General features: G+C 52.7%; 1 protein-coding gene across 4 annotated transcripts; it reads right to left on the reverse strand.

The window, feature by feature from the left end:
- Nucleotides 1–324: 324 nt before the first annotated feature.
- EXOC3 (exocyst complex component 3) lies at nucleotides 325–27306 on the reverse strand. Of its 4 annotated transcripts, XM_078365720.1 has the most exons (14): nucleotides 27080–27306; nucleotides 25870–26266; nucleotides 23094–23293; nucleotides 21366–21585; nucleotides 15789–16470; nucleotides 13107–13224; nucleotides 11804–11929; nucleotides 9056–9156; nucleotides 6987–7097; nucleotides 6707–6857; nucleotides 5185–5307; nucleotides 4419–4580; nucleotides 3897–4024; nucleotides 325–2299 (listed from the first exon to the last, which is right to left on the reverse strand). In XM_078365720.1, exons 3-14 carry the CDS (start codon nucleotides 23235–23237, stop codon nucleotides 2128–2130), a joined length of 2238 nt encoding a protein of 745 aa, XP_078221846.1. In that variant the 5' UTR covers nucleotides 23238–23293; nucleotides 25870–26266; nucleotides 27080–27306; the 3' UTR covers nucleotides 325–2127. The 4 variants fall into 4 exon arrangements, with proteins under 4 accessions (XP_078221846.1, XP_035147756.2, XP_035147757.2 ...); XM_035291865.3 differs by lacking the exon at nucleotides 25870–26266 and having other exon boundaries at nucleotides 27267–27306; XM_035291866.3 differs by lacking the exon at nucleotides 25870–26266 and having other exon boundaries at nucleotides 27252–27306.
- Nucleotides 27307–27337: the final 31 nt, after the last annotated feature.

A 27337-nucleotide genomic window follows, 5' to 3' on the forward strand; every position in this document is an offset into this window, starting at 1 on the left:
CTAAAGGCCTACTTCCCAAATCATGCTCATCAGTCAGTGGTCCCAGAACTCACCGTCTGGTTTCAGTCTGGCCTCCAGGGGCCGAGTGGCCAAATGCTTCATTCACTGTCATTGCAGGTGCCCCTAAAGTGGATGTGACCAGTGACCGTGGGGCCCAGCAGTGACCCTCACACAGAATCAGAGCAAAACACCAGTGAGGGCTGCACACTCATGACCGTTCACCCTAGGCACGCATTCCAGAAGTAACGAGAATTCCCTCTCAGTGGGAAAACAGACGCATTTTCATTCTTCTAAGGGGCAATCCTTAATGACTGCAAACACGAATTTTATTCATCCACATGCATTTACTGAGCACTCACTGTAAGCCAGGCGTATTCACGGCCTGCTGCTGAGCTGGGAGCTGGATTGAGGCACACGGGGCACTGGGGGACGGAGTGCCCGCTGGATGGCCTAGGGAGAGCACCCGCTTCTGAGCCCTGATGCTCCTAAGAGCTGCTTCTATGTCTCAGTTATTTAACTCCCCTTAAGTTTTGATTCTTTCAAGAAAAAGTCCCACTTGTAAATTTTTCACACATCACATGAGGATGAAATAAAAGCAAAATGTCAACTCTGCCATCTCCAAAATGTCTTGAGAGCAAACAAAGCACCTCCTCACACAGCACCTTCACCACAGGGTCCCCGAGGACAGACAGGCCCGCAGACACCCCTACCCCTTCCAGCCGTGAGTCCCTGGGGCTGAGACAAGGATGGAGGGAACGAGGCGCTGTGTACACAGGGGAGCAGAGGAATGAAGGTAAAACGCCTCCTCAACCAAGACAATTCTTTTCTGTAAACAGAGAGCACAGGACTCTGCCATCTGAGCACCAGGACCAAGGGCTCCCTGCTCCTCCTCGAGTGACTCCCCTCTTCTTTTTATTGAGACGGAATCTCACTCTGTCGCCCAGGCTGGAGCGCAGCGGTGCGATCTTGGCTCACTGCAACGTCTGCCTCCCGGGTTCAAGCAATTCTCTTGCTTCAGCCTCCCAAGTAGCTGGAATTACAGGCGTGCACCACCACACCTGGCTAATATTGCATTTTTAGTAGAGATGGGGTTTCGACATGTTGACCAGACTGGTTTCAAACTCTTGATCTCAAATGATCCACCCACTTCAGCCTCTCAAATTGCTGGGATCACAGGTGTGAGCCACCACACCCGGCCTCTGGGGTAACTCCCTTAATTAGCTTTGGATGAAATTAAAGACTAACGTACCATCGAAGGCAGATGCTGTAGAGAAACGGATACATCTTGGAAAAAAGAATTTAAAGGAGTCCCTATCAGGAAAAGCATGATCCACAGGTCTTGAAAATGTACTCCAAGGAAATATTCACTTTTATATTTGCTTTTACCAAAATTGACACTCCTGCCATTGCTCATCTACCAGGCATGGCTGACCTAGCTGGCACCGTCCAGTGCCAGAGGTCTGCTCACCTGGGGGTGGGGACAGGGCTTGCTGGGCGCAGCAGGTGAGTGTCTCATCTCTCAAAGGACCCAAGGAGTGAGTCTGGGATGTCAGAAGGGGACAAGGAGGCTGAGGGAAGACTTTTACTTCCGTAATTGACACAGTTCCTGGGCAATGCTGGATCAGTAGTCAGGAAACCTTAACTGGAAAGAGAGTGCGTGGCGTTTTCATTTCTCTGAGGAAGCAGAGAGACTTTAATTAGCTGACAGAGTTCCGAGTACTTACAGCAGGTGGGGTGCAGTCCAGGGAGGAGGGAGGGCTCGGAGGTTCATGTCCCCTGCGCCCCCCGCACCTTCAACAACGGCAGTAAGCAAGCACCCGAGACAGGCTGTGCACCCAGGGCTTTCATAGCAGAACGAGGGGCCTCTGCACACGGCTCACTCCACACGTACCCAGTGCATCACCGGGCGCCTAAGGACGGGCCTGCAGCTGAAACCAGCATGCGTGGCCAAGGAGAGCAATTGACTGCGATTCTGAGGGCAGGGACAGGGTTGCAGAGGGGTAAAGGCCAGGCTGGCGGAGGCTGCGGCATTTCTGAGGATGGAGACGGCTGTGGAGGGTGCGGCTTTACTGTGTTTCTGAGGGTGGGGCCTGGGACTGTGGAGGGCGCAAGCCAGGCCAGTGGAGGCTACTTGAGCAGCTTGGCCACGTTCAGGCTGGGCACCACGATGTCCTTGAAGAGGGGCATGTAGCTGGGGCTGGCCTGTGCTGGGCCCTGCTCCAGGGTCTCCATGATGGTCTGTTTCATGTCGCGGCTGGTGTCCCCGCGCACAGCCAGCAGCGCACCGATGTGGTCGTCCCTGGGGATGGGGAGACGTCGGCCCTCGCCCACCTAGCACCCCCATGATGCGCCACGCTACTGGGCGTTCACAGCCTCACCACCCAGCCCACAGAACGCAGTGGGTGAGGACAGCTGCAGACAGATGGCACCTTTCCTCTTCAGGGGAGACAAGCCCGCATTTTCATCTTACTCTGTCTTTGCTCAGAAAGCTTTTTCAACATCAATTTTATAAATCTTTGTTCTAGCCCAACCAGAGCAGAGACCCTGGAAAGCTCAGGACCCCGCTCTCCATGTTTAACCAGAAATGGCAGCAAGATGATGGGATGGAAGTGGACAGCTGCAGCCATGGAGGTGGCCCTGTGGAAGTGGCAGGTGCTCCGGAACAGGGGCTGCAAAGGCCACCTGGGGCCTGGGGCCAGCATGGCAGGTGGGGGCATGTGTGGGTCCCCTTCCCTGGGGCGTGGGGCCAGCACGGTGGGTGGGGGCATGTGTGGGTCCCCTTCCCTGGGGCGTGGGGCCAGCACGGTGGGTGGGGGTGTGTGTGGGTCCCATTCCCTGGGGCGTGGGGCCAGCACGGTGGGTGGAGGCGTGTGTGGGTCCCCTTTCCTGGGGCGTGGGGCCAGCATGGTGGGTGGAGGCATGTGTGGGTCCCCTTCCCTGGGGCGTGGGGCCAGCATGGTGGGTGGAGGCGTGTGTGGATCCCCTTCCCTGGGGCGTGGGGCCAGCATGGCGGGTGGGGGCGTGTGTGGATCCCCTTCCCTGGGGCGTGGGGCCAGCATGGCGGGTGGGGGCGTGTGTGGATCCCCTTCCCTGGGTCGTGGGGCCAGCATGGTGGGTGGAGGCATGTATAGGTCCCCTTTCCTGGGGCGTGGGGCCAGCATGGTGGGTGGGGGCGTGTATGGGCCCCCTTCCCTGGGACCTGGGGCCAGCATGGTGGGTGGAGGCGTGTATGGGTCCCCTTCCCTGGGGCGTGGGGCCAGCATGGTGGGTGGGGGCGTGTATGGGCCCCCTTCCCTGGAGCTCGTGGCCAGCATGGCACATGGGAGCATGTATGGGCCCCCTTCCCTGGGACCTGGGGCCAGCATGGCGGGTAGGGGTGTGCATGGTCCCCTTCCCTGGGACCAGCATGGTGGATGAGGGTGTGCTGTGGGTCCCCTTCCCTGGGCCCTGGGGCCAGTATGTCGGGTGGAGGCATGCATGGGCCCTCTTCCCTGGGCCTGGCACGGGGAATCCCTGCAATCACATCCTCAGAAGGCATCCTGTCCTGTCCAAGCGGCACTTGGACCCTCCTGAGTCCACCATAAGCACAGAGGAAACTTCCTAAAATGGCCCAGCACAGGCCAAACCTTCCCCACCAGACAAAGCAGAGTCACAGCCCTGCCCCCACCGCACCACGGCCCTGCTGTCCAGCCTGGGTGTGTCCCGGAGCTCCGCCCAACCACACGCAGCCCAGGCTGGGTGGGAGGCAGCACAGGAGCCGCTCTGCTCCTCACACATGCCCCGCTATGCTGCGCCTGAATGCCTGCCCTGCTGCCACGACCCTCCACCCGCCCAGCGACAGGAGGAAGGACCCACCGTTGCACTGCAGGATTCCAAGGCAGGCGGGCACCCCTTACCTGATGTCTGGGTACTTGCTGACCAGAGTGGAGACTTCCAGGTAGAGCAGAGAAGGGTCTGTCAGCTTTATCACCTCGGCCACGGCGACGATGCTGTCACAGCACCCGTCCACGTCTTCCCCAAACCCCTGGCAGGCAGCACGAATGCGAGGAGCTACCATCGGCTGTCCTCCCCGCTGGAGCGGCTGGATTCTGGCTGAGCCCCTTCCCTGACTAGGCACCTCCCTCTACCCCTGACCCTCAGGATTGACCTTGGTAATGGGACAGGGGCCTGGGGTGAGCAGCGAGTCAGTGGGAGGTGACCAGCAGGGAGCTGTGGGCAGCCTGGAAGCCTGGAACCCGGCACTGCGAGTGTGTCTGCCCCTGCCTCCCCGGGTCACTCCTGTCCTAACACGAGGTCAGGCAGCATCTGGACTCATGCTCCCTGCTGGACAAACAAGATGGACTCTGATCTCCTGGCCTGAAAGTCCCAGGGTGGAGGCTGAAATCCCTTCTCCACACCAGCACTGGGGAGACACTCACAGATGCCAGCTTCCGGAACAGGAAGCGCAGCTGCTCTGCCTCCCTGACCATCTTCTCCGCACCCTCCTTGCGCTCCTCAGGGCTCCGGAAGGAAATGCGCTTCTGCATGACGGCCCGCAGGTACTCCACCACCACACGCCGGTGTGCCTCGGCCGTCATCCTCTGGAGAGGAACACGCCGTTGGCCACAGGCTCCACAGCTCTAGCACCACGAGTACTTTCATTTAAACCCAGGCCGCAGCTCCCAGCGGCTCCCCGGAGGCTGTGAGTCCATTCCTCCTTGCCCTGCCACAGCTGTGGGCATCTCACCACAGAGGAGGAGCAGGAGCTCAGTGGGGGAACAGTGACCACGACTGGGACCCTGCAGCAGGCAGGACAGGCGAGTCACTGGCCCACAGACAGGGCTGGTGTTGGTGGCTGCTGCCGCCCTTTGATAAGGACCGCAGTACCTGGAACACTGGCAGGCACTTTGGAGGAAAGAGAACCTGGTCCTGCAGGACAGAGGGTCTGCCCTGGGGCAGCATGGAGTGAGAGGAAGGGCAAGAAGCTAAGATGGGTCACGAGGGCCTGTCCAGGAACCATGGCTCCCTCCACCTCAAGTGGGTGCCACAGAGCCCCGACCCAGGGAGGCGGCGTCCGCAGGCCTCTTGCCTCCCTTGGGCTGACAGGACAACAAGAGACTGTTCATTTTCACAGAGGCACTCGCTGGATTCTGAGCAGGGTGAGCCCTGGTGTGAAGGTGACTGGGGGACTAGGTCCCAGCTTACCTTCTTATACAGCTTTTTAATTTTGGCGAAGTCGTTGAAATAGTCTTCTACGGTGACACAGATAATGTCTACAGCGTTCGATCCTAAGAGCCATTTCTTCGTCATCAGTTCATTCAGATGTTGCTGAAAAGCACAAACAGATCGTAGAACTCACCACCTCAACGTCCCACGAGGTTGAGTGCGCGCGTGGGGAGACACTTCCGAGCGTCTTCGAACTGCTTTTGCAATGACAACAGCATGTGTACTCAGGTGAACGTTCGATTACATAATATAGGAGACTTATGCTATAACTTCTGTGATGGCTTCCCAGAATGACGTGCTCAAGATGGAAGCATCTGTGCGTGGACACATTTTTACTTTAATGGCTATGTATGCTTACCACATTTATTGGCCCAATTCTCTGATGGACATTTAAGTTTTTTTCACATGTTGCAATGATCATGCAACAGTGAATCTGTATAATTCTGATGAAATTCCTTAGAGTTGACTTTTTCAGTCAAAAAGTATAAAAATTAAAGCTCCTACGGTTGTATTTCCAAACTGCCCTCCAGAACCCAAACCAGTTCGGGCCGACACGGAATACAAAAAGCCCCTTTCTCCCGCACCCTCCACGGCCCCGAGGCACCCGTGTCTCTGGTTCCTGCCGTCCTCTGAGTGGCAGACCCTGTTCAGCCGTCATTCTTTGACGATAAGACTGGGCATCTTGTTTCATCTTGAGGACACTGGTGTTGCTGTTTCTATGAAGTGGCCGTTCATGTCCTTTGTCCATTTTTCTATATGTTCTTTTTAAATTTTGAAATAATTTCAAATGTAGATATTTCCTTCTTGCTTTCTAAGTCATTTTGTGAAAAGTACAAGTGTCTGCCACTTTGGTGACACTTCCAAGCGCATTTCTGTTCTCCTGCACAACCGGATGCTGTGAAGCCAGCAGCCAGTCCCACCACCCATCCCAAGAACCCTTTCCAGCAGGACCCCCAGATGGCCATGGCCTTATTTTTAAAATAGATTCTGATTTCTGCCAATACATCTAAATCATGCTAAACCATCTTTAGATTTCTGAAATAATCCCTGTATTTCATGGTAGGTTTTGCCTTTGATACACTGTTAAATTCATTTTATTACTGATTTTTGTTCGTGTGCATGTTTGTCTGTATTCGAAAGCAAACAGATCAGATCTATGTGAGGTGGTGTGTGTGTGTGTGCGCGCGCGCACTCTCAATGGGCTTTTTGACAGGTCCCTACATATTTGTTTCTATTTTGTAATCCAGTAAAGTGTCTGATGTCTTTAGTACTTACTGGATGAATCTACTGAGTTGTGTGCATGAGAAGGACCCTGCATCACAGGAAGCAGGCAGCTTCATGGAAAACAGAGGTGCTCAAGTGACTTAACCTGAATGCAAGGACACAGCCCGGCTCCCGGGATGGCATCCACGTGGTCCAGTTTATAGCCCATGCACAGAGGGCAGTGAGGAAGCCCCATGTGTCAGCCCCAGAAACGGCAGGAGGAAAGAGCCAGGCACACCTCCAGGTCCAGGAAGACCTCCTCCAGCAAGCCACTGCAGCCCTCCTTTGCGATGGCGTCTAAAATCCCGTCCATGTTTGGTTGGCTCAGAGACACGCCCTCTTCCACTTCATTCTTTAAATACTTTCTTTTTAAACTGACTATGGATTCTCTGCAAGGAAACAGTTCAGGTCCCACAGCAGCCAGGCCCTCCCCTCCCGCCCCCTCCGCCCTCCCTCCCCCCTCCCCCCTCCCCCCTCCCCCCCCTCCGCCCTCCCCCCCGCCGGCCACGGCCGCTCACTTGAAGGTCTGGCAGTTGTTGATGATGGCGATCATGTACTGCACGTAGCACTGTGGGTGCTGCCGATTCCGCAGGTGCTCTTCTTTATACAGCTGTGCCTCATCTTTGTATCTGAGGACAGACAGACCCCAGTCACACAGCACTAAGGCCAACACCACGCTGACATTTCACATCACTAACGTCTGACCCGATGAGCCTCTAAAAACAAAACAATCTTTAGATGATCCACACTAATGGAAGGACAGAGAGGTTGATCACTTTAAATGGATTACTGAAAAATAACTTCACCTGAGGCTTTAAACTATGGCTCACTAGTCGGCTGAGGCAGGAGGACCGCTTGAGCCCAGGAGTGAGCTAGTGAGCACCACTGCGCTCCAGCATGGGCAACCTCATAAGACCTTGTCTCTTAAAAACAATTAAAAAATATAAAAATGTTGAGGAGTTGATAAAAAATAACAAAAAGGAAAAAGAAAAAATAAGGTTCAGAGGCTGACTGTAAAAATATACAACATACTTGATTGTGAGGAATTGGAAAAGCATCATTTTATTTACTGTCCAATTCACCTAGAAACTCCTAGTGTCAGGAACGTCATCACACGTCAGGGAAAATGTCCCTCTCAGACACTGTCCCTGAAGTAGTCCAATTACAGACAGACTCTTGAAATCTCAGAAACACAAACTGCTGCAATAGCAACACACTCTACTTTGAAACTGACTGTGGAGGTTCTCAAGCACGTAGGCAAGTGAAACAGTCGTACAATGAAAACTGGTTCTAGTTTAAGAGATGTTAAGGGAGGAGCAAAGTGAAAACTGGCAATTACAGGGAAGTAGCTTCGCGTTTCTGTCCAAAGTGTGGTTCAGGTAATCAAAAAGCTGAGAGTGACCAGGGAACATTCTTTTTATAGAAGAATCTAACCTCATAAATGATGCTGACCTCTGAAGAAACAAACTCTCAGGCCAAAAGTCCCATGGACAGACAGCGTATAGGGACTTGGCCATGACCCTTGTGGATGGAAGGCCAGTGGGGACTTGGACATGACCCCATGGATGGATGGCAGAAGGGAACTCTGAGTGGGTGGCGTGGATGTAGTACTAAGCCCCCAGGGCAGGACCTATGGCTGCCACTTCTCCCGATGTGCCACATTGTGGCGGCACACTTGCCAGTAAGTGGGATCCAAGCCTGCAAAGCCAACGTCTGGCTCAGGGCTGACAGCAGACTGAGGACGAGGACGAGGGACATCTCTCTACAGAGATCTACAAGCCAGCAGCTTACAAGGGAAGGGGCTCTTCTACTGAACCAGAGGCCTAGGAACCCTAAGCTCTCATGCAGTGCAGTCCAATCTGAGTGACAAATATCAAAAGACATACTTGAGATAAAACCCAAATGCAGACCCCATGGAGTCACTGTGCATGTGCCTCTGACCTGATGGCACGGCAGCGTCTGGAGAGGGACGTGGACACCACGCCACAGTGACTGGGGTTTGCCTTAAGGTACTTCAGTAGAGAGGGAGCGGAATGGGCAGGGGAGAACAGATCAGGCAAGGGGGCCTTGGAGACGATAGCTTGTGGACTGCATGATGGATGAATACAGTTTTTTAAACCATTTTTTCCATATCTGTACAGGTTTGAAAATCATCATAAAAACTCAAGACGAGGGGGATGTGCCAGGTCATGGCCGCCTGGAACCCTTCCGCCAAGGGCACCCTCCCCACTGCGAAGCAAGCACTGCACTGGGAATCACCATCCCCACCCCCAGGAAGTTCAGAACAGGCAACAGGAGAAGCCTGACTCCAGCAGAGTTGGCGCCATCCAGCACATTACTAAGGACATCACAACCCATAGCTCTGGGAGCCCAAGGGGGCATGTGGTCCACTCAAGGGGCAGATGGTGTAAAAGCTCCACTCCATCCCTTTGCATTTCTAAAGAACACAAGGAGACACGTGGGAAGCCACAGGCTTTTTTTTTTTTTTTTTTTTTTAAATAACAAGCATAGTAGGATCAAGGCATTTTTGCTTTTAATGTTTAAAAACGTTCAATTTGTAAATTAGCACACTGGCAAAAAGACATACCTGCTTAGGAAGGAATTCATTTGCTGAAGACACAAAACTAGTACCTTTGTTTTCAAATCTTCACTTATCTGAGCAGCAACTTGAAGATTCTGTTCAAACATCTAAAAATCGGAGAACTTATGAATTCTGATATAATCTTACAGGGGTATCTTAAGAGTACGTGTTTGCTGCTATACAAACCCCCATCTGCTAACTGGCAGAATAGTCCAAGTGAAAAAAAAAAAATGAAACCACTTGAATAAGAACAAAGTTAGTTTAAAAAAACAAACAACTTTCTCACGTGGGAGAGTACCAAGTGAATCATTTCTTAATTACCTGCACACTGGTTTCTCCCAAGGGGGCTGCGTCTCTCCTCACCCATGTGACCAAAGTTCTAATGTGTGGTGTAAGGCCTCGCAGGGAGGTGGGGCCCCTCAGGCACCTGACTCACCTTCCCTGGCTCCAGGATCGTCATGGTGCAGATTTCCTAAGAATCTGGAGTTGGGGGAGCCAGGCCCTGCCATGAGCTAGACACAGGCAGAGGAAGGGTGAGGGGGCAGAGCTCATCCGGCTCTCCTCACACAGTTTCTCATGGCATCCAATTCCAAATAGAGGAAAGGGTTTGGAATACCCTGTCAATAACTAATAGTATCATTCAGACAGAAATGTCTCCCACCAGCCCTCGCCCCTGCCTGGGTGAGGATTCTAACACAACTGGGCTCCAACCCTCAGCAAGGCCACACAAATTAAAAACATGATACGTCAAAAGAAAAAAGCAGGAAAAACAGGACACGGGTAGGCGGCCGGACACTGGAAAGTGAATCCATGAAAAGAACATACGTGGCTGTAACACCTAGAGGGGTTCGAGGGCTGGAAAGTGAATCTGTGGTGAAAGCCCACATGGGTGTCACACCTAGTGAGGCTCGGACATTGGAAAGTGAATCCGTGGTAAGAATGCACATGGGTGTCACACCTAGTGAGGCTCAGGCACTGGAAAGTGAATCCATGGTAGGAACGCACGTGGGTGTCACACCTAGTGAGGCTCGGACATTGAAAAGTGAATCTGTGGTAAGAACGCACGTGGGTGTCACACCTAGTGAGGCTCGGACATTGAAAAGTGAATCTGTGGTAAGAACGCACGTGGGTGTCACAGCTAGTGAGGCTCGGGCATTGGAATGTGAATCCGTGGTAAGAACGCACGTGGGTGTCACACCTGGTGAGGCTCGGGCATTGAAAAGTGAATCTGTGGTAAGAACGCACGTGGGTGTCACACCTAGTGAGGCTCGGGCACTGGAAAGTGAATCCGTGGTAAGAACGCACGTGGGTGTCACACCTGGTGAGGCTCGGGCATTGGAAAGTGAATCCGTGGTAAGAATGCACGTGGGTGTCACACCTAGTGAGGCTCGGGCACTGGAAAGTGAATCTGTGGTAAGAACACACGTGGGTGTAAACACCTAGTGAGGCTCGGGCATTAGAAAGTGAAAATGTGGTAAGAACACACGTAGGTATAACACCTAGTGAGGCTCGGACATTGAAAAGTGAATCTGTGGTAAGAACGCACGTGGGTGTCACACCTAGTGAGGCTCGGACATTGGAAAGTGAATCCGTGGTAAGAATGCACATGGGTGTCACACCTAGTGAGGCTCAGGCACTGGAAAGTGAATCCATGGTAGGAACGCACGTGGGTGTCACACCTAGTGAGGCTCGGACATTGAAAAGTGAATCTGTGGTAAGAACGCACGTGGGTGTCACACCTAGTGAGGCTCGGACATTGAAAAGTGAATCTGTGGTAAGAACGCACGTGGGTGTCACAGCTAGTGAGGCTCGGGCATTGGAATGTGAATCCGTGGTAAGAACGCACGTGGGTGTCACACCTGGTGAGGCTCGGGCATTGAAAAGTGAATCTGTGGTAAGAACGCACGTGGGTGTCACACCTAGTGAGGCTCGGGCACTGGAAAGTGAATCCGTGGTAAGAACGCACGTGGGTGTCACACCTGGTGAGGCTCGGGCATTGGAAAGTGAATCCGTGGTAAGAATGCACGTGGGTGTCACACCTAGTGAGGCTCGGGCACTGGAAAGTGAATCTGTGGTAAGAACACACGTGGGTGTAAACACCTAGTGAGGCTCGGGCATTAGAAAGTGAAAATGTGGTAAGAACACACGTAGGTATAACACCTAGTGAGGCTCGGGCATTAGAATGTGAATCCGTGGTAAGAACGCACGTGGGTGTCACAATTAGAACCCTGACTGATGAACAGGAAAGCAACTTAGAAAGCTAATAGATGCCTTGAACCGGGAGAGGGAGGGTGCAGGGAGCTGAGCTTGTGCTAGTGCACTTCAGCCTGGGCAATGGAGTGAGACTCAGTCTCAAAAAAAAAAAAGAAGCTAATGGACGTCCCCAAATCCACCTGTTTAGACTCAATCGTGCCATTTTTATGACAAATCCTGGACATCAACCAAACAAACTCTCATTTGAAAGTCGCACATAAATACCCTATAATTAGGCTCCAGTCCAAACCCATAAAGTCTAGGTCAGAAAAGTAAAGTGGCCTTGGGCAAAACTATTTGGTAAGTACGATCCCAGGTTTCTGCAGCTCCAGAAGGAAAGAGACCAAGAGAGGAGGCGACTCAGACGCACCAGGCAGGGCTCTCAATACGTTTCCTACGCTCTGTGTATAAAGATCCCGGATATCTGCGTCATTTTGTAAAACCTACGGTCCCACTATCCACCTAGGAAATAGAACTGTGTCAATCCCTTGCAGGTGGTACCTGGAAGACAATGGCAGGGAGTGTGGTCTGGTAGTACCCGTCCTGGTCGGCTTCCGGCTCCGTCTCTTTCACCCAGTCTTTCTTGTCTGTCTCCAGCGCTTTCCGCAGCCAGGCGATGATATTTGACTAAAGGAAGTTGAGCATCATGGAGAAGAGGGGACGGGAGGGGAGGGCAGGGGTGAGGGGCAGGGGGGAGGGGAGGGGAGGGCAGGAATGAGGGGAGGGGGGAGGGGAAGGGAGGGGCATGGGGGAGGGGAGGGGGTAGGGGAGGGGAGGGATAGGGGAGGGGGAGGGGGAAGGGAGGGGAGGGGGGAGGAAAAGGGAGGGCGGGGTGGGGGGGAGGGGAGGGCAGGGGTGAAGGGAGGGGGAGGGGAGGGATAGGGGTGAGGGGAGGGGGAAGGGGAGGGGAGCGGAGGGGGAGGGGAAGGGCAGGCAGGGGTGAGGGGAGCGGGGAAGGGAGGGGAGGGGGAGGGGAGGCGGGAGGGGAAGAGAAGGGGAGGAGAGGGGGAAGGGGAATGGAAGGGGAGGGGAGGGGAGGGGGAGGGGGAAGGGGAGGGGGGGAGGGGGGGAGGGGTGGGAGGGGACTTGTTTGCAAACGAGGACTCCAGAGCAGGGACCCATGAGCCACCCCCATGGAAGGCAGTGCCCACAGCAGCCTGCCCAGATGTAACTGGAACCCTTGGGACAGATAAAGAGGGAGAAGAAACTAGACACTCTTTTGGCCACACCTCATGCTGGAGGACAAGGCTGTTGAGTCCCAAATGTACAGAGAATGAGGCCAACCAGGTCCAGTCAGTCTGGACAGGCCTGTTCCCTGTTCCCAGACTCAGCAACCTCAGCAGCTCACATCCCAGGAGAAGGCAGCGCTCCCTCCCCAGCCCCTGAGGACACCTTGGCATTCCGGTACAATGCTGCTTTGCTGTGTGGTGCACCCCTGTCTAAGAGGCAGACCCTGCTGACCTCCTCCTCTCAACCGGACTTGCCCTTTGGTCCCTGACTGACCCCCCCGACCCTGGGACTCAGAGCCAAGAGACCGGCAGGTGCCACCATGCAAGGTTCGGACGATCTGGGCCCTGGCTGGCCTGCAGAGGATGGCACAGGCTCATGCCTCCAGCAGGGACAAGCTTCGGATCCAGGCCCAGAGAAGGGGCACTCTCCTCCACTAGCACACAGAGCAGCTGAGCACCACACCCTAGGAAGTCCAGGCTAAGGCATTTCTCACCCTGCCTGCCGCCTGCTGCCAAGCCCATTTACTCATATAACCAGCACGGTGGCCTGTGGCGTGCAGGCCGGCCCTACTCACAGTGAGCGTGGACATGTATGTGTCAAGCAGCTCAGAGACCACGTGTGGAGAAAGCAAAGGCTCCAGGGTGCTGACGTCCACTTCCGGGGCCAGCTCCACATTCCTCATCATCTCTGTGCTACGGCAGAACCAGGAACGTGAATGACAAACCACGACGGACATGGAAGAGCATGCCCAAGTGTGTCGAAGCGGTTTCTCTTGACCCATGAATGTCCACCCGCCACCCACCCTGGAGACCTCTTGGTCACAGCTGGTCCACAACTCAGGGGAAAGTGCAGGGCAGGGGGCTGAGGGCCTTGGGGCCTCCGTGGCATCACCCCCCGGCTCCAAGACCACGTGAGTCCCCTCCAACCCCAGCCTCACCCTGCTGCACCGGCTTCACAAGGTGCTGGGGTTCAAATGTGTTACAGCCTTCCCCGTGGGGAAGATGTGTGTTCTGTTCACCGCACCTCCAGAGCCAAGGCAGGGCCTGGCAAACAGGAGGCGCTGAATAAACCGACGTGCTCAGTCAAAACAATGACAAGCACAGCCGGCCTCCACAGCCATGGACTCAACAAACCACAGACTGAGAATATTCAGGAAGAACAACAATAAAAAATAATAAAAATTTCATAGTACAACAACTATTTTCACAGTATTTACACTGTATTCCGTTTTCTAAGTAATCTAGAAACAATTTAAAGTATGGAGGAGATAGTGCCAGGTTACATGCCAACACTACACCCTTTCTTGTATCAAAGGGACCTGAGCTTCAGAGGATGCTGGTATCCACGGGGGTCCTGGAACCCATCCCCCTTGAGTGTGGAGGGCAGCTGTGCTGTAATCTGGAAACAAGCCACTGAGGTCAGCATCACCACGCTCTGCAGAGGATGGTGATGGAACGCAGAATACAGGACGTTACTGACAAAAACGCCTGGACAAGAACAGGCAAAACTACGTCCCGTCTGTTGTCCAGGTAGCAGGAAATAGCACTACATTTCAGGAAGCGTTTTCATTAAAAAGCTAGTATCTGTGTATGAGGTTGGGTTCTTTAAAGTCTAAGGTTTGATACACGTACCATGTACCCACAAAAATTAAAATTAAAACGTTTTAAGTCTAGGGTTTGACCACTCAGAAAATTCACATGCCTTGTGCTATGTTCCCTAAATACATCCTCAGAATAACACTGAATAAGAGGAGAGGACAGGAAGGCTGTCATAGCCTCCTCTGTATTTTTCACCTATTTTTCTGGGGCACCCAATGGGGCACCAAGCAGCCTCAGCTGGCCCTCTCGCAGGTTAAGGGCCATTCCACTATCTATAAGAAATCTGAGAGCTTCGTGAGTGAAAAAGTGCTTCCTAAAATTCTGCATTTTAAAAGTCTTTTATTTAATCTGGATTATTGCCCAAGAACCTCAATTCCACGTGTGAATGTTTCTAGTGACCACTTCAACCTTGGCTGAGAAAGGCCGGGGCAACAGAACTCATGAGACCAGCATGAAGCTGTCAGAGAATCCCCGAGGACAGAAAAACACAGCGTGGAAAGACAAAACCAAGACACAACCTATGCAAGGTGCACACACGCACAGCCCGGTCTAGCGGCCACAGCCTGGCAAGGGCCCAGGGACGGGATTGGAATCCAGCTTCCCACTGGCTTGCCGTGTGACCTGGGCACATTCTCTATCCCCTGCCTCCTGCTTCATGGGGCTGCTGACACGCGCCAGGCACGGCAGCCACGAGGATTAGCGGTCGCAGGGGAGATGAGCCCAGGGCTGTGCACGAAGAGGCCTGGTGGCCGTTCTCTGCAGGGCTTCCTTTCTCTCCTGTGCTTCTGTACTAAAATGCAAATTCTCTATGACACACAGCTACCGGTAAACAAACAAGACACAAAAATACACCTTACTGCTAAAAAAAATGAGGTTTATTTAATTTCTTCACGGCAGTGACAAGATGGGCAAGAAAAAGAGAAGAAATTCCCAAACATTACTTAATACTATTTTCCATTCATGTTGGAAAATTAAAGTTTCATTTCAGCTACCTAATCCTAAAGAATTTCGGAATAACCCCACCACGGCACCATTTTCAAATTAATCTCTGCACAGAGTGGTCATGTTCCCTTAAGTGAAGTGACAAAGTCCAGCACTACGATATGAAAAGGAGGATGGAGTTTTCGAGAACTATCTAGACTTGTAACTGTTCACTTTTGGAATATTAACTGCTATAGCATATTCATGAAAAGAAACCAAACCCTGGTTGCTGGAACCTGGGCGGGTAGCGGGGTGATATGGTGGTCTCCTCTCCAGCTGGGTGGCCATGCGCCAGTCCCAGCCCTGCCTGGGATCACGTGTCCTCACCTGTAAAACGGGTAACAACACACGCACCTCAAGGCATCACCGTGAGGAAGTAAGTCAGTACAAAGGGAGCACAGGAAACAGGCCCAGCCCGGAACTGCACCCTGTCAAGTTCCTCGATGCTGCAGGCCAAGAGCAGGGACAGCACCCAAACACAACAGCGTTCACAGACCAGAGGCTGGGCGCCAGCACACGGACCACAAAGAAGACGCTCCTGGGCCAAAAACCAAGGCCATGGGCACGGAGCACCTGCCCAGAGCAAAGCCCACGGTCGGCTCTCCGGCAAGCAACTGCTGGCCCCTCTCACACACAGCTTCCACCTAAAAGCCAGCACAGGCGCCAGGGTGGCTTACCTTGTGTAGGTGTTTAGGACCCATGTCAAGAGGCTCACAATCTCATTGGCTTCCAGGTCTTCCGACGCCAGCTCCTGCATCCGTGTGCTCAGGGCTTGATGGTACATGCTCAGGAGGTTTTTGAAGATCTCATAGTGGGGAGGAAAGCACTGAACCATCAGGTTTTTGGCGACAATGAGATCATCCAGGACGTACTTCCTTATAATCTCCAGGTGGCGGACGAGCCACATCTTGTCAGACTCCCTGGTGTCTGCCTGTGTGCCCTCAATTCTGGTGGTCACAGTTCTCTCCAAGATGGTGAACATTTTCTCCTTCCAATTCTTGGGCCTCCCAGGAGGAACAAAGCCAGTTTGCTTTTTACGGTCAAGTATACGCCTGTCGATTTTTTCTTCCCTTTCAATGATCCTGACAACCGAGACCAGCAAGGTGGGGTCGCGGCGGACAGTGACCAGCGACCTCTGCAGCACCATCCACAGTTGCTTAGCCAGCTCATCAGACAGCCCCTGCGTACTGCCAAAGTAGCCGTGGATGAGGGTCATGTCACGTGTGTTCCCACTGTCCATGCGGTACTGCTCGTACATCAGCCCATCCCGGGAACACTCAAGGTCCATCAGCTTCCGGTGGGCTTGCAAGAGAGCCCCTTGTTCAATTAGGTCCTGGGTCTCCCTCACAATCTCAGGCACTAGGGGAAAGGCACAAGACAGCAACATAAACAACCATCCGCCAACCACCAACCACCACCACCACCAACCACCACCAACAACCACCACCACCACATAACAGGCTGCCTGCACGCAGCATTCTGGGGAGACAGCAGAGAAAAGGCACAAGATGGCAACATAAACAATCACCACCACCACCACCATCACCACCACCAACCACCACCATCACCACCACCACCACCACCACCACCGTCACCACCACCACCACCAACCACCACCTCACAAATGTGCAAAGAGGTTCATAGGTCCCTCCTCTCCCACCACACAGTTCCAGGGAACTTAAAGGGTCAAGGTCTTCACCAGCCCCTCCATTTTTCCCCCTTTTTGAAAGCCAGATCTTTATGAACAAAGACATTCAAAAGTAACTGCATATACAGGAAAACTTAGGAAGTGACCAATGCATGAAAGGCACAGGCTCAGAAAAGACTTGTGATGACCATTAAGTTTACACCTCAGGCCAAGCCTTGGCACAGACAGCCTACGACAACCAAGAAACAAAAATCAGCATAAGCTGGGGAGGGGAAAGAAGCTGATTAAGTTATCATGTTATTTAAATGTCCATTTTTCAGCAATAAAAAAAAAATCACAAGACATACAAAGAAAGTATGGCCCATTCAAAGGAAAACATAAGAAACTGTCCCTGTAAAAGATCTGATGGCAGATCTACTAGACAAAGACTTTAAAACAACTATTTAAAGATGCTTAAGGAACTAAAAGATGTGAAGAAACATGTATGAACAAAATGGAAATATCAATAATGAGACAGAAAATCCAAAAAGAAACCAAAAAGAAAATATGAACAGAAAGGTACAAAAAATGAAATGAAAAATTCACTAGAGGGATTTGAAGGCAGATTTGCACGGGTGCAAGAAAGAATCAGTGAATGTGAAGACAGGACAATGGGAAATATCAAGTATCAGGAACAGAAAGAAAAAAGATTTAAGGAAAGTGAACATAGTCTTGGGGACCTTGTGGACACCATCAAACAGGCTGACATATGCTTAGTGGGACTTTTAGAAGGAGAAGAGATAAACGGGCAAGACATCATTTGAAAAAATAATAGCTCAAAACTCCTCACATTTGATGAAAGACATGAATATGAAGATCCGAGAAGCTCAATGACCTCCAAGCAAGAGGAATCAGAGATCCACAGTAAGAAACAACATAATCAAACTCTTGAAGGAATTTGGAAAGGAGCAACTTGTCAGAAACAAGGGCTCCTAAATAAGATTTGGAGCAGATCAGACTTCTCAACAGAAACTGGAGGCCAGAGGCAGAGGGATGACATATTCAAAGTACTAAAAGAAAAATACTGTCAACCAAGAACCTTACATCTAGCAAAACTGTCATTCAAAAGTGAGAGCGATATGAAGACATTCCCAAATTAACAGAAGCTGGAAAGCTTGTTACCACAAGATCTGCCCTGCAGGAAATGCTTACATGAGACCCACTGGTTGAAAAGAAAGAGTCCTAGAGAGCAAGTCAGAGTCATGCGAAGAAGTAAAGGTCTCACTAAAGATAAATCCATGGACGATCATAAAACCTAGCATTATTAAAACTTCAGTTTTAACTCATCTCTCTGTGTTCTACATGACTTAAGAGACTAATATTTTTCTGGTTAAAAGGGGCAAATAAAAAAGAAGCTAATATACTAAAAAGTAGTCTAAATGCTAGTAATACTGTCACTACGGATTCTAACTCCACATTGTTTTCTACATAATTCTTAAAAATGAATGCATTAAAAAAACAATTATTAATCTATGTTTTTGGACACACAATATATAAAGATGTAATTCTGCAAAACGAACAACCCAAAGGGAGTGAAGATGAAGCCGTATATGGACCGTTTTTGTATGTTATTGAAGTTAAGTTGATATAAATTCAAACTGAAGTGATATAATATTAGATGTTAAATGTAATCTTTATGGCAGGCACAAAGAAAATAGCTATAGAATATACATGAAAGAAACAAGAAGAGAATTATAATGTTTACTATTAAAATAATCAAAAGAACAAAAAAATGAAATGCAGAAATAAGAGACAAAAATGTTATATGGCATATAGAAAATAGCAAAATGACAAAACAAGCTAAACAAGGAAACAGAGGACTTGAACAATGCAGCGAACCAACTAGATTGAAGGGACATAGAAAGAACGCCCAACAATGACAGAATATGTGCTATTCTCAAGCACATGGGACAATTCTTCAGGGCAGACCATGTATTAGGCCTCAGATTAAGACTCAGGGTTTTAAAAGATAGATATCATACAAAGTATCCAAACTCAACAGATGAAGTTAGAAATCAGCATCAGAAGGAAAACTGTCAAATTCACAATTGTGAAAATGAGACAACATACTCTTAAACAATTAATGAGGCAAACAAGGAAACATAAAAGAAATGTTTAAAAACTCAGAAGAATGAAAATGCAGACTCATCAGAAACCTTCCACACTACTGGTGGAAAAATGTCAAATGGTGCAGCCACTGGAGGAAACATTCTGGCAGTTGCTTGCAGATTTCAACATAAAATTACCATGTGGCCCAGCAATTACACTTGTGTGCATGTACGGGAAAGAAATGAAAGCCAACTATCTGTACACACAGGTTCACTGCAGCATCATTCACAATAGCTAAAACGTGGAAGCTACTCAAGTGTCCACCAACAGACCAATAGGTCCATCCATACAACAGAAGGTGACTCAGCCTGAAAAGTGAAGGAAATCCTATAACACTACAGCATGGAAGAACCTGAGGACACTGGGGAGTGAAATAGGCATGTTGCAAAAAGACAGATAATGTGTGAGGCCACTTATATGAGGTCTCCAGAGTCATCCAATTCACAGAGACGAAAACAGAACGGTGGGGACCAGGAGCTGGGGTAGAGGGTGTGAGGTCAGTGTTTAATGGGTGTTGATTTTCATGTCAGCAAGATGAAGAGAGCTCTGAAGATAGATGTGGTAATGGCTGCTCAACAATATGAATGTTCTTAACAGTACCCGACTCAACACTTAAAAACAGTTAAGATGGCAAATTGTGTGTGTGCATTTTATCACAATAAAAAATGGGGGAGGGGAGCTGTGTACACAGCATTACTGAATTATAGGCAATGAGACAAGTCTGAAGGGAACCAAACCACATCTTCCCAATGAAAATTTATCCATAACAAAAAACATGCATACGACATAGGCTCCTTTGTTTATCAAGGAAAGGAAACTACTTTCAACTGCTGTGGATAAATTAATCCCAGTAATGTACCTTTTTGGTCCTTAGGCATTAGTTTTACAAGATCAGAAGGAAGTGTAGCCAGCCAACAGGAAATAAGAGGAAATTAACTAGAAAGGCGCCAGAGACCATTGCCAAGGGGACTCCATGGAGAGGACTTTGTTCCAGTTCCAGGCTGTCCACAGTAACCAAGAAGAGCTGCCTTCTGAGTTGGCAGCACTGTGGCATTTGTGGTGGGTATGCACAAAGAGACATGGACCATGGGCTGGGCACGGTGGCTCATGCCTGTAATCCTAGCACAGCAATTTGGGAGACCGAGGTGGGAAGATCATGAGGTCATAAGACAGAGACCATCCTGGCCAACATGGTGAAACCTTGTCTCTGCTAAAAATACAAAAATTGGCTGAGCATGGTGGCGTGTGCCCATAGTCCCAGCCACTCGGGAGGCTGAGGCAGGAGAATCACTTGAACTGGATGGCACCATTGCACTCTAGCCTGCTGACAGAGCAAGACTCTGTCTCAAAAAAAAACAAAAAAGAGAGACACGGACCACAGCCCCACGTGTGACCCTATGGATCACGGCCTGGAAGGGCACGTGCAGAGCAATGGGACCAGGTGCTCAGCAATGCTGCATCTGCAAGCATAAGAGGAGGGCAGAAGGGGGTGGGGTAGACAGGACACGGGGTTACCAAGTGCGCTGTGGGCAGCCGGGGAGAACTGCGCCAACTCACACGTGACCTCAGGAGCCGAGCAACACCACAGGCGATGCAGCCCAGCCAGTGTGGAGTGTGAGCTGGGGCACATGACGGTTGGGGACATCAGGGCAGAGATGTCTGGTAGAAGAACAGGAAGAACTTGCCAAAACACCAGAGACAGGGACAAAGGAAGGGGAGGAATCAGATCATGCTGAGGCTTCTAAGTTGGGGACTTGAAGGATGCCGCTGACCCTGACACAAAGAGGAGACCAAGGGGAGGACAGGGAGGAGGATGTGGAAGCAGCTCCCATCACAGCAAGTGCGAGGAGACTGAACACAAATGCTGGGAGCCACCACCCGGGGTCAGCTGGCACCATTCAGGGACAGGTTACTGGGCCCTTGGCATCCCTCTACCTGAGGTGGTCAGGGAGAAAACCGGATGGGTCACTCCCCCATGGTGCTGAGCCCCAGGCCCACCCTGGCCTGTGCACAGGAGTCTCCTCCCGCCTGGGAACCACTGCTCACCTCATCCCTCCTGCTCTGGGATCTGCTGGCTCTGTCACAAGTGTGGGGTGGCTTCTCCCACAGCTCCTTTTAAGTGTGGGCTGCAGCATCTTCATTCTACTACATGCAGAGTCTAACAGCCACATCGCAGTCGAGGGAACGACACTCAGCCCGGGACTCCCTCAACACTGTGCCTGCCAGGCAGCCGCTGCTGGGCCTGTCCTGACACAGCTCTGCAAGCCTCCTCCCAGCCTTGACCTGCTCCACTGACCACTTCTACCCACATTCAAAACAAGACACTGAGCAGACAAGAATCACCCTTATCTAGCGGTCTACAGCTCAGGCTTCAAAGAACCTGGCACACAGAGCTTTCAGCGGGTCATGCAGAGATAGGTGTGAGTGTGGGCACGTGCATCGAGCATGGGCCTGGTACCTGAGAAGATGTTCTTGAGGTTTTCCACGGCCGCGGCAAGCTGGCTGTGCTGCACCACGGCATCCTTGACGTCCTTGAGGCTCTCGATGGTGTTGATGCTCTGCCTCCAGTCCTTGCTGACGTCTGCCAGTGACTGCTGGATGTCTTTGACATCATTCAGGGCATTGTGAAGCTGGCTGAGCCCCGTGCGCACCCCGTCCAACTGCGACTGGATGGCAGCCTGAGGAGAGATGCTGCACAGGTGAGCAGGGCCAGTGACAGGCACTTCAGGAGGGCGGCCTCCTGAAGCACACATCTTCCCCAGAGGATCCAGCTCAGAAAAGAGCCATCAAGTAGCAGGAAGTAGCCAACACCCACAAAGGAGAATAAAATTAACAAGGATCTGATTCATTCACAATGTAACTTTTTTTCATTGCTGTCTGGGAACAAAACAATGATGTATTTTAAAGCTTTGGTGAGAAAACTTCACACCACTCCTCATCTAGCCCTTCACCTGGGGCCTGCCCTGGGCCGTGGCCGGCTATGGTACCTGCAGAAGGATGCCCTGGGCTGTGGCCCGCTAGAACCTGCAGAAGGACGCCCCGGGCCGTGGCCTGCTACAGTACCTTCAGAAGAATGCTCTCCCAGGAACCCTACTTTCCTAAAAGGTCTTATCAAGGCAGAGGGAACGATCAGGACTTCACTGGCTTGGGGAAGGGGCTCCTGCTGTTCAGCCAGGGCCACACTTGGCCCCAGGACGGCTGACCCACACAGAACGAGAACCTGAGCCTCAGATCTGTTCTGTTAAATGTGCGTTAAAGCCGGGCGCGGTGGCTCAAGCCTGTAATCCCAGCACTTTGGGAGGCCGAGGCGGGTGGATCACGAGGTCAACAGATCGAGACCATCCTGGTCAACATGGTGAAACCCTGTCTCTACTAAAAATTACAAAAAATTAGCTGGGCACGGTGGCGCGTGCCTGTAATCCCAGATACTCAGGAGGCTGAGGCAGGAGAATTGCCTGAACCCACCGGGCGGAGGTTGCGGTGAGCCGAGATCGCGCCATTGTACTCCAGCCTGGGTAACAAGAGCAAAACTCCGTCTCAAAAAAAAAAAAAAAAGTGCGTTAAAATGATGGGAACAAAACGCCCTCTAGTGGTGCTCTGAGGAAGAGCTTTAAATAAGACCTCATTTAAATAACAGTAGACACTTTTAGGGTGCTGTTTTTTGTTGGTTTGTTTTTTGAGATGTAGTCTTGCTCTGTTGCCCAGGCTGGAGTGCAAGCTAGGCTCACTGCAATCTCTGCCTCCTGGGTTCAAACGGTTCTCCTGCCTCAGCCTCTGGAGTAGTTGGGATTACATCACCCGCTATCATGCCAGCTAATTTTTTGTATTTTTGTAGAGACGGGACTTCACCATGTTGGCCAGGCTGGTCTTGAACTCCTGACCTCAGGTGATCCACCTGCCTCAGCCTCATAAAGTGCTGGGATTACAGGCATGAGCCACTGCGCCCAGCCTCAGGGTATTTAAAAGGATGTTCCTTTGGGTGTTTTCACCATTCACACTGTCTTCTCAGCAAAGCTACTGACGGGTAAAACACTGCTGAAAATAACTGCTCCAGAAACCCAGCTCTGCTCCTCCCACATCACCACAAAGGCTAGTTCAGCAAAATCATCACGGCGAACCTGAGACCCAACACAGACGGCTCCGTGCTGCCGGGAGTGGGGCAGGTGGCCGTGATCGCTCTGCTCACCTTCAGTCTGGCCTCCACGGAGGCCTTCTTCCGCGCTTCTCTCCTGCGGTACTGCTCCACCTTGTCCAGCTGGTCGGGGCGCTGGAGCATCCCAGCAACCCTCTGCACTGCTGTCGCAACAGCCTCCCTGTCTGTCTCCTTCATGGTCAAAAGGCAGGTGGAATCCTCACACAGTTCATGCTAGAGGTATTCTGTGTGCACTGCAGGGGTTGTTAGAAAGGTAGGAATGTTAGATACAAACCTCCCTCAGACAACCGGGTGCTCACAATGGAGCTACAAGGGGAGCGTTTGGGATCATTCCTCCAGAAAACCTGAAGGAAAGCTGAACTAGGATTAGGAACTCCTTAAGATAAGTGGACCTTTGTAACCCAAACATGGGAAGTTATACCTTTAAGAGAAGAGCGGGCAGGAGAGACAGGGACATTTGGAAGATTCTAGATGTGGGTCACAGGCCACCCACCATGTAGATGTCAGACTCCAAGGCACATCTCTGCCCAAGACAGGGCTAATTTCTCCTTTCCAGAGCCTTTCCCCAACACCTTGGCCAGGCCTGTGGGCAACTGCACCTTTCCCCAACACCTTGGCCAGGCCTGTGGGCAACTGCACCAGGACTCAGTGAAGACAAGTACAGCATGGGCATCTCCCCCGACCAGGCCCCACAGTCAGAAGCCCAGCACAAGCCCCACAAGCCCCTATAAAAGTCACCATTGTCTTGGGCATCCAAAATCCCATCTCCCCCTTTTTAACGGCCCTAGAAAACATCATGCATCCCTCTTTGCGCAGATCTCGTGAGGACCACAGGTGCTCAGATGCCAGGCAAGCCTGCCTTCCACGCTCACACCACCATCGTCCTCCTCGGGAGCTAAGAGGGCTGCCTGGTGAGCATCTGGTCAATGCAGGAATCTGAGACACCTGTTCCCCTTGACTTTGGCTATTGTTTTCATCTTCATGAATATTAAAAATATCCACCTTCTCCTGGAATTTTTCATTCTCCATGCCCACATGCTTTCAGACACCTCTCTTCTCCTGTTTCATCTGGAGCTACATTGCAACTTTTCCTTTCTCTTTATTTTCTCATGATGAGATTAGGCATTCCAATGTAGAAAATCAGGACAAAGATACGAAGACGCCAGAGACAACTCCTCTGAAATCTCACCACTCAGGGGTGACTCCCCTCAAATCCCACCATCCGGGAGCAGCTCCCCTCAAATCCCACCATCCAGGAGCAGCTCCCCTCAAATCCCATCATCCAGGAACAGCTCCCCTTAAATCCCAACATACAGGGGCAGCTCCCCTCAAATCCCACCATCCGGGGGCAGCTCCCCTCAAATCCCACCATCCCGCGGCAGCTCCCCTCAAATCCCAACATCCAGGGGCAGCTCCCCTCAAATAACACCATCCAGGAACAGCTCCCCTTAAATCCCAACATCCAGGGGCAGCTCCCCTCAAATCCCACCATCGACGGGCAGCTCCCCTCAAATCCCATCATCCGGGGGCAGCTCCCCTCAAATCCCACCATCCGGGGGCAGCTCCCCTCAAATCCCACCATCCCGCGGCAGCTCCCCTCAAATCCCATCATCCAGGGGCAGCTCCCCTCAAATCCCACCATCCGGGGGCAGCTCCCCTCAAATCCCACCATCCGGGGGCAGCTCCCCTCAAATCCCACCATCCGGGGGCAGCTCCCCTCAAATCCCATCATCCGGGGGCAGCTCCCCTCAAATCCCACCATCCCGCGGCAGCTCCCCTCAAATCCCACCATCCCGCGGCAGCTCCCCTCAAATCCCACCATCCAGGGGCAGCTCCCCTCAAATCCCATCATCCAGGGGCAGCTCCCCTCAAATCCCAACATCCAGGGGCAGCTCCCCTCAAATCCCATCATCCAGGGGCAGCTCCCCTCAAATCCCACCATCCAGGGGCAGCTCCCCTCAAATCCCACCATCCAGGGGCAGCTCCCCTCAAATCCCACCATCCCGCGGCAGCTCCCCTCAAATCCCACCATCCCGGGGCAGCTCCCCTCAAATCCCATCATCCAGGGGCAGCTCCCCTCAAATCCCACCATCCCGCGGCAGCTCCCCTCAAATCCCACCATCCCGGGGCAGCTCCCCTCAAATCCCATCATCCAGGGGCAGCTCCCCTCAAATCCCATCATCCAGGGGCAGCTCCCCTCAAATCCCATCATCCAGGGGCAGCTCCCCTCAAATCCCATCATCCAGGGGCAGCTCCCCTCAAATCCCATCATCCAGAGGCAGCTCCCCTCAAATCCCATCATCCAGGGGCAGCTCCCCTCAAATCCCACCATCCCGGGGCAGCTCCCCTCAAATCCCACCATCCCGCGGCAGCTCCCCTCAAATCCCACCATCCCGGGGCAGCTCCCCTCAAATCCCACCATCCCGCGGCAGCTCCCCTCAAATCCCACCATCCCGGGGCAGCTCCCCTCAAATCCCATCATCCAGGGGCAGCTCCCCTCAAATCCCACCATCCCGCGGCAGCTCCCCTCAAATCCCACCATCCCGGGGCAGCTCCCCTCAAATCCCATCATCCAGGGGCAGCTCCCCTCAAATCCCATCATCCAGGGGCAGCTCCCCTCAAATCCCATCATCCAGGGGCAGCTCCCCTCAAATCCCATCATCCAGGGGCAGCTCCCCTCAAATCCCATCATCCAGGGGCAGCTCCCCTCAAATCCCATCATCCAGGGGCAGCTCCCCTCAAATCCCACCATCCCGGGGCAGCTCCCCTCAAATCCCACCATCCCGCGGCAGCTCCCCTCAAATCCCACCATCCCGCGGCAGCTGTCCAACCGGGCGTGTTTCCTTGCAGCCTTTGTTCTTCCCCCTTGGGTTTCTCTTTAAGCGAAGGTCCCACCGCTCCTATGACTTTGTGGGTTCGTGCTTTCGCTTTCTTCCTTTGTTCGGACATTATCGTCAGCATTTCCACTGACATGAAAGCCTGTGTGATCTGGATCCTAGGGCTAGATAATAGCCCAGGAAGTGGACATCCAGCCATTCTGCTGGTGCGCACAGTGAGGTGGCTGGACCCATCCCAAAGCTGGAGTCGAGTCTGTCACGGTGCAGGTAAAGGACAGTCGGGAGCCAAGGTGATGTGGGTGGAGAGCTAGTGCAGCAGAGCTCACCTTGGATTCACAACAAAGCTACTCATGTGGGAAAAGCGAAAATCTGAAGGTAAAAAACACACCACAGAGGTTTCCATCCCAGCCTGAAGATTGGGTCACAGAAGCAAAAGAGGAACTCGGAGGCCATAAACAGAGACCAGGTCCGACCCCTACTAGGGCCCTTCTGACTGCCTTCCCCTGGTGCTGGCTCAGTCGTGAGACTCCACAGAGGGCGAGACACCCCACTGAAGGGAACATCAGCACCCAGGGGGACAACTACGCTGGGTGGGGGGGGGGCACCTCACCGGAGGACACCTGTGCTGAGGGGAACACCTCGCAAGAAGTGGGGGTGACACCTCTGCCAGGCAGACACCTCCACCGGAAGGGACACCTGCATGGAGGGGAACACCTGGGCTGAGGGGTACCTCGCCCAGGGGACACCTCACAGAGGGGACACCTGTGCTGACGGGCACCTCGCCGAGGTGACACTTCACAGAGGGGACACCTGTGTTGAGGGGAACACCTGTGCTGTGGACACTTCACAGAGGGGACACCTGCGCTTAGGGGAACACCTGTGCTTGGGAGCACCTCACCAAGGGGACACTTCACAGAAGGGACACCTGCACTGGGGGGGAACACCTGTTCTGGGGGCACCTCACGGAGGGGACAGCTCCGCTGGGGGTACCCCTGCAACTGGGAGGACACCTGTGCCAGGAGGGACACCTGTACCAGGAAGGCCACCTGTGCCTGGGGGGGGGGACACCTGCGCCTGGGGTGGGACACCTGCGCCTGGGGGGGGACACCTGCGCCTGGGGTGGGACACCTGCGCCTGGGGGGGGACACCTGCGCCTGGGGGACACCTCCGCCAAAAGGGCACCTGCGCCGAGGACACTCGCACGAGCAGGATACACCACGGGGTCCGGAACCGCCTCCCCGCCCTCCGGGCCTCGGCCCGGCCTCCCCCTACGCGCCCCCGCGGAAGCCAGAGACTGGGAGAGCGAGGATGAAAGACGGCGACCACCGCCCGGGGAGCCGAGGGCCGTCGGCACCTGTAGCTGCCTCACCCTCTGCGCCGCCGCCGCCTCGGGAGTCCCGGCCGGAAGTGGACGGCGCGCGGGAACTTCCGCTTCCGTCG

This window comes from Callithrix jacchus, chromosome 2 (assembly GCF_049354715.1).
Source record: "Callithrix jacchus isolate 240 chromosome 2, calJac240_pri, whole genome shotgun sequence".
Taxonomy (NCBI): Eukaryota; Metazoa; Chordata; class Mammalia; order Primates; family Cebidae; genus Callithrix; species Callithrix jacchus.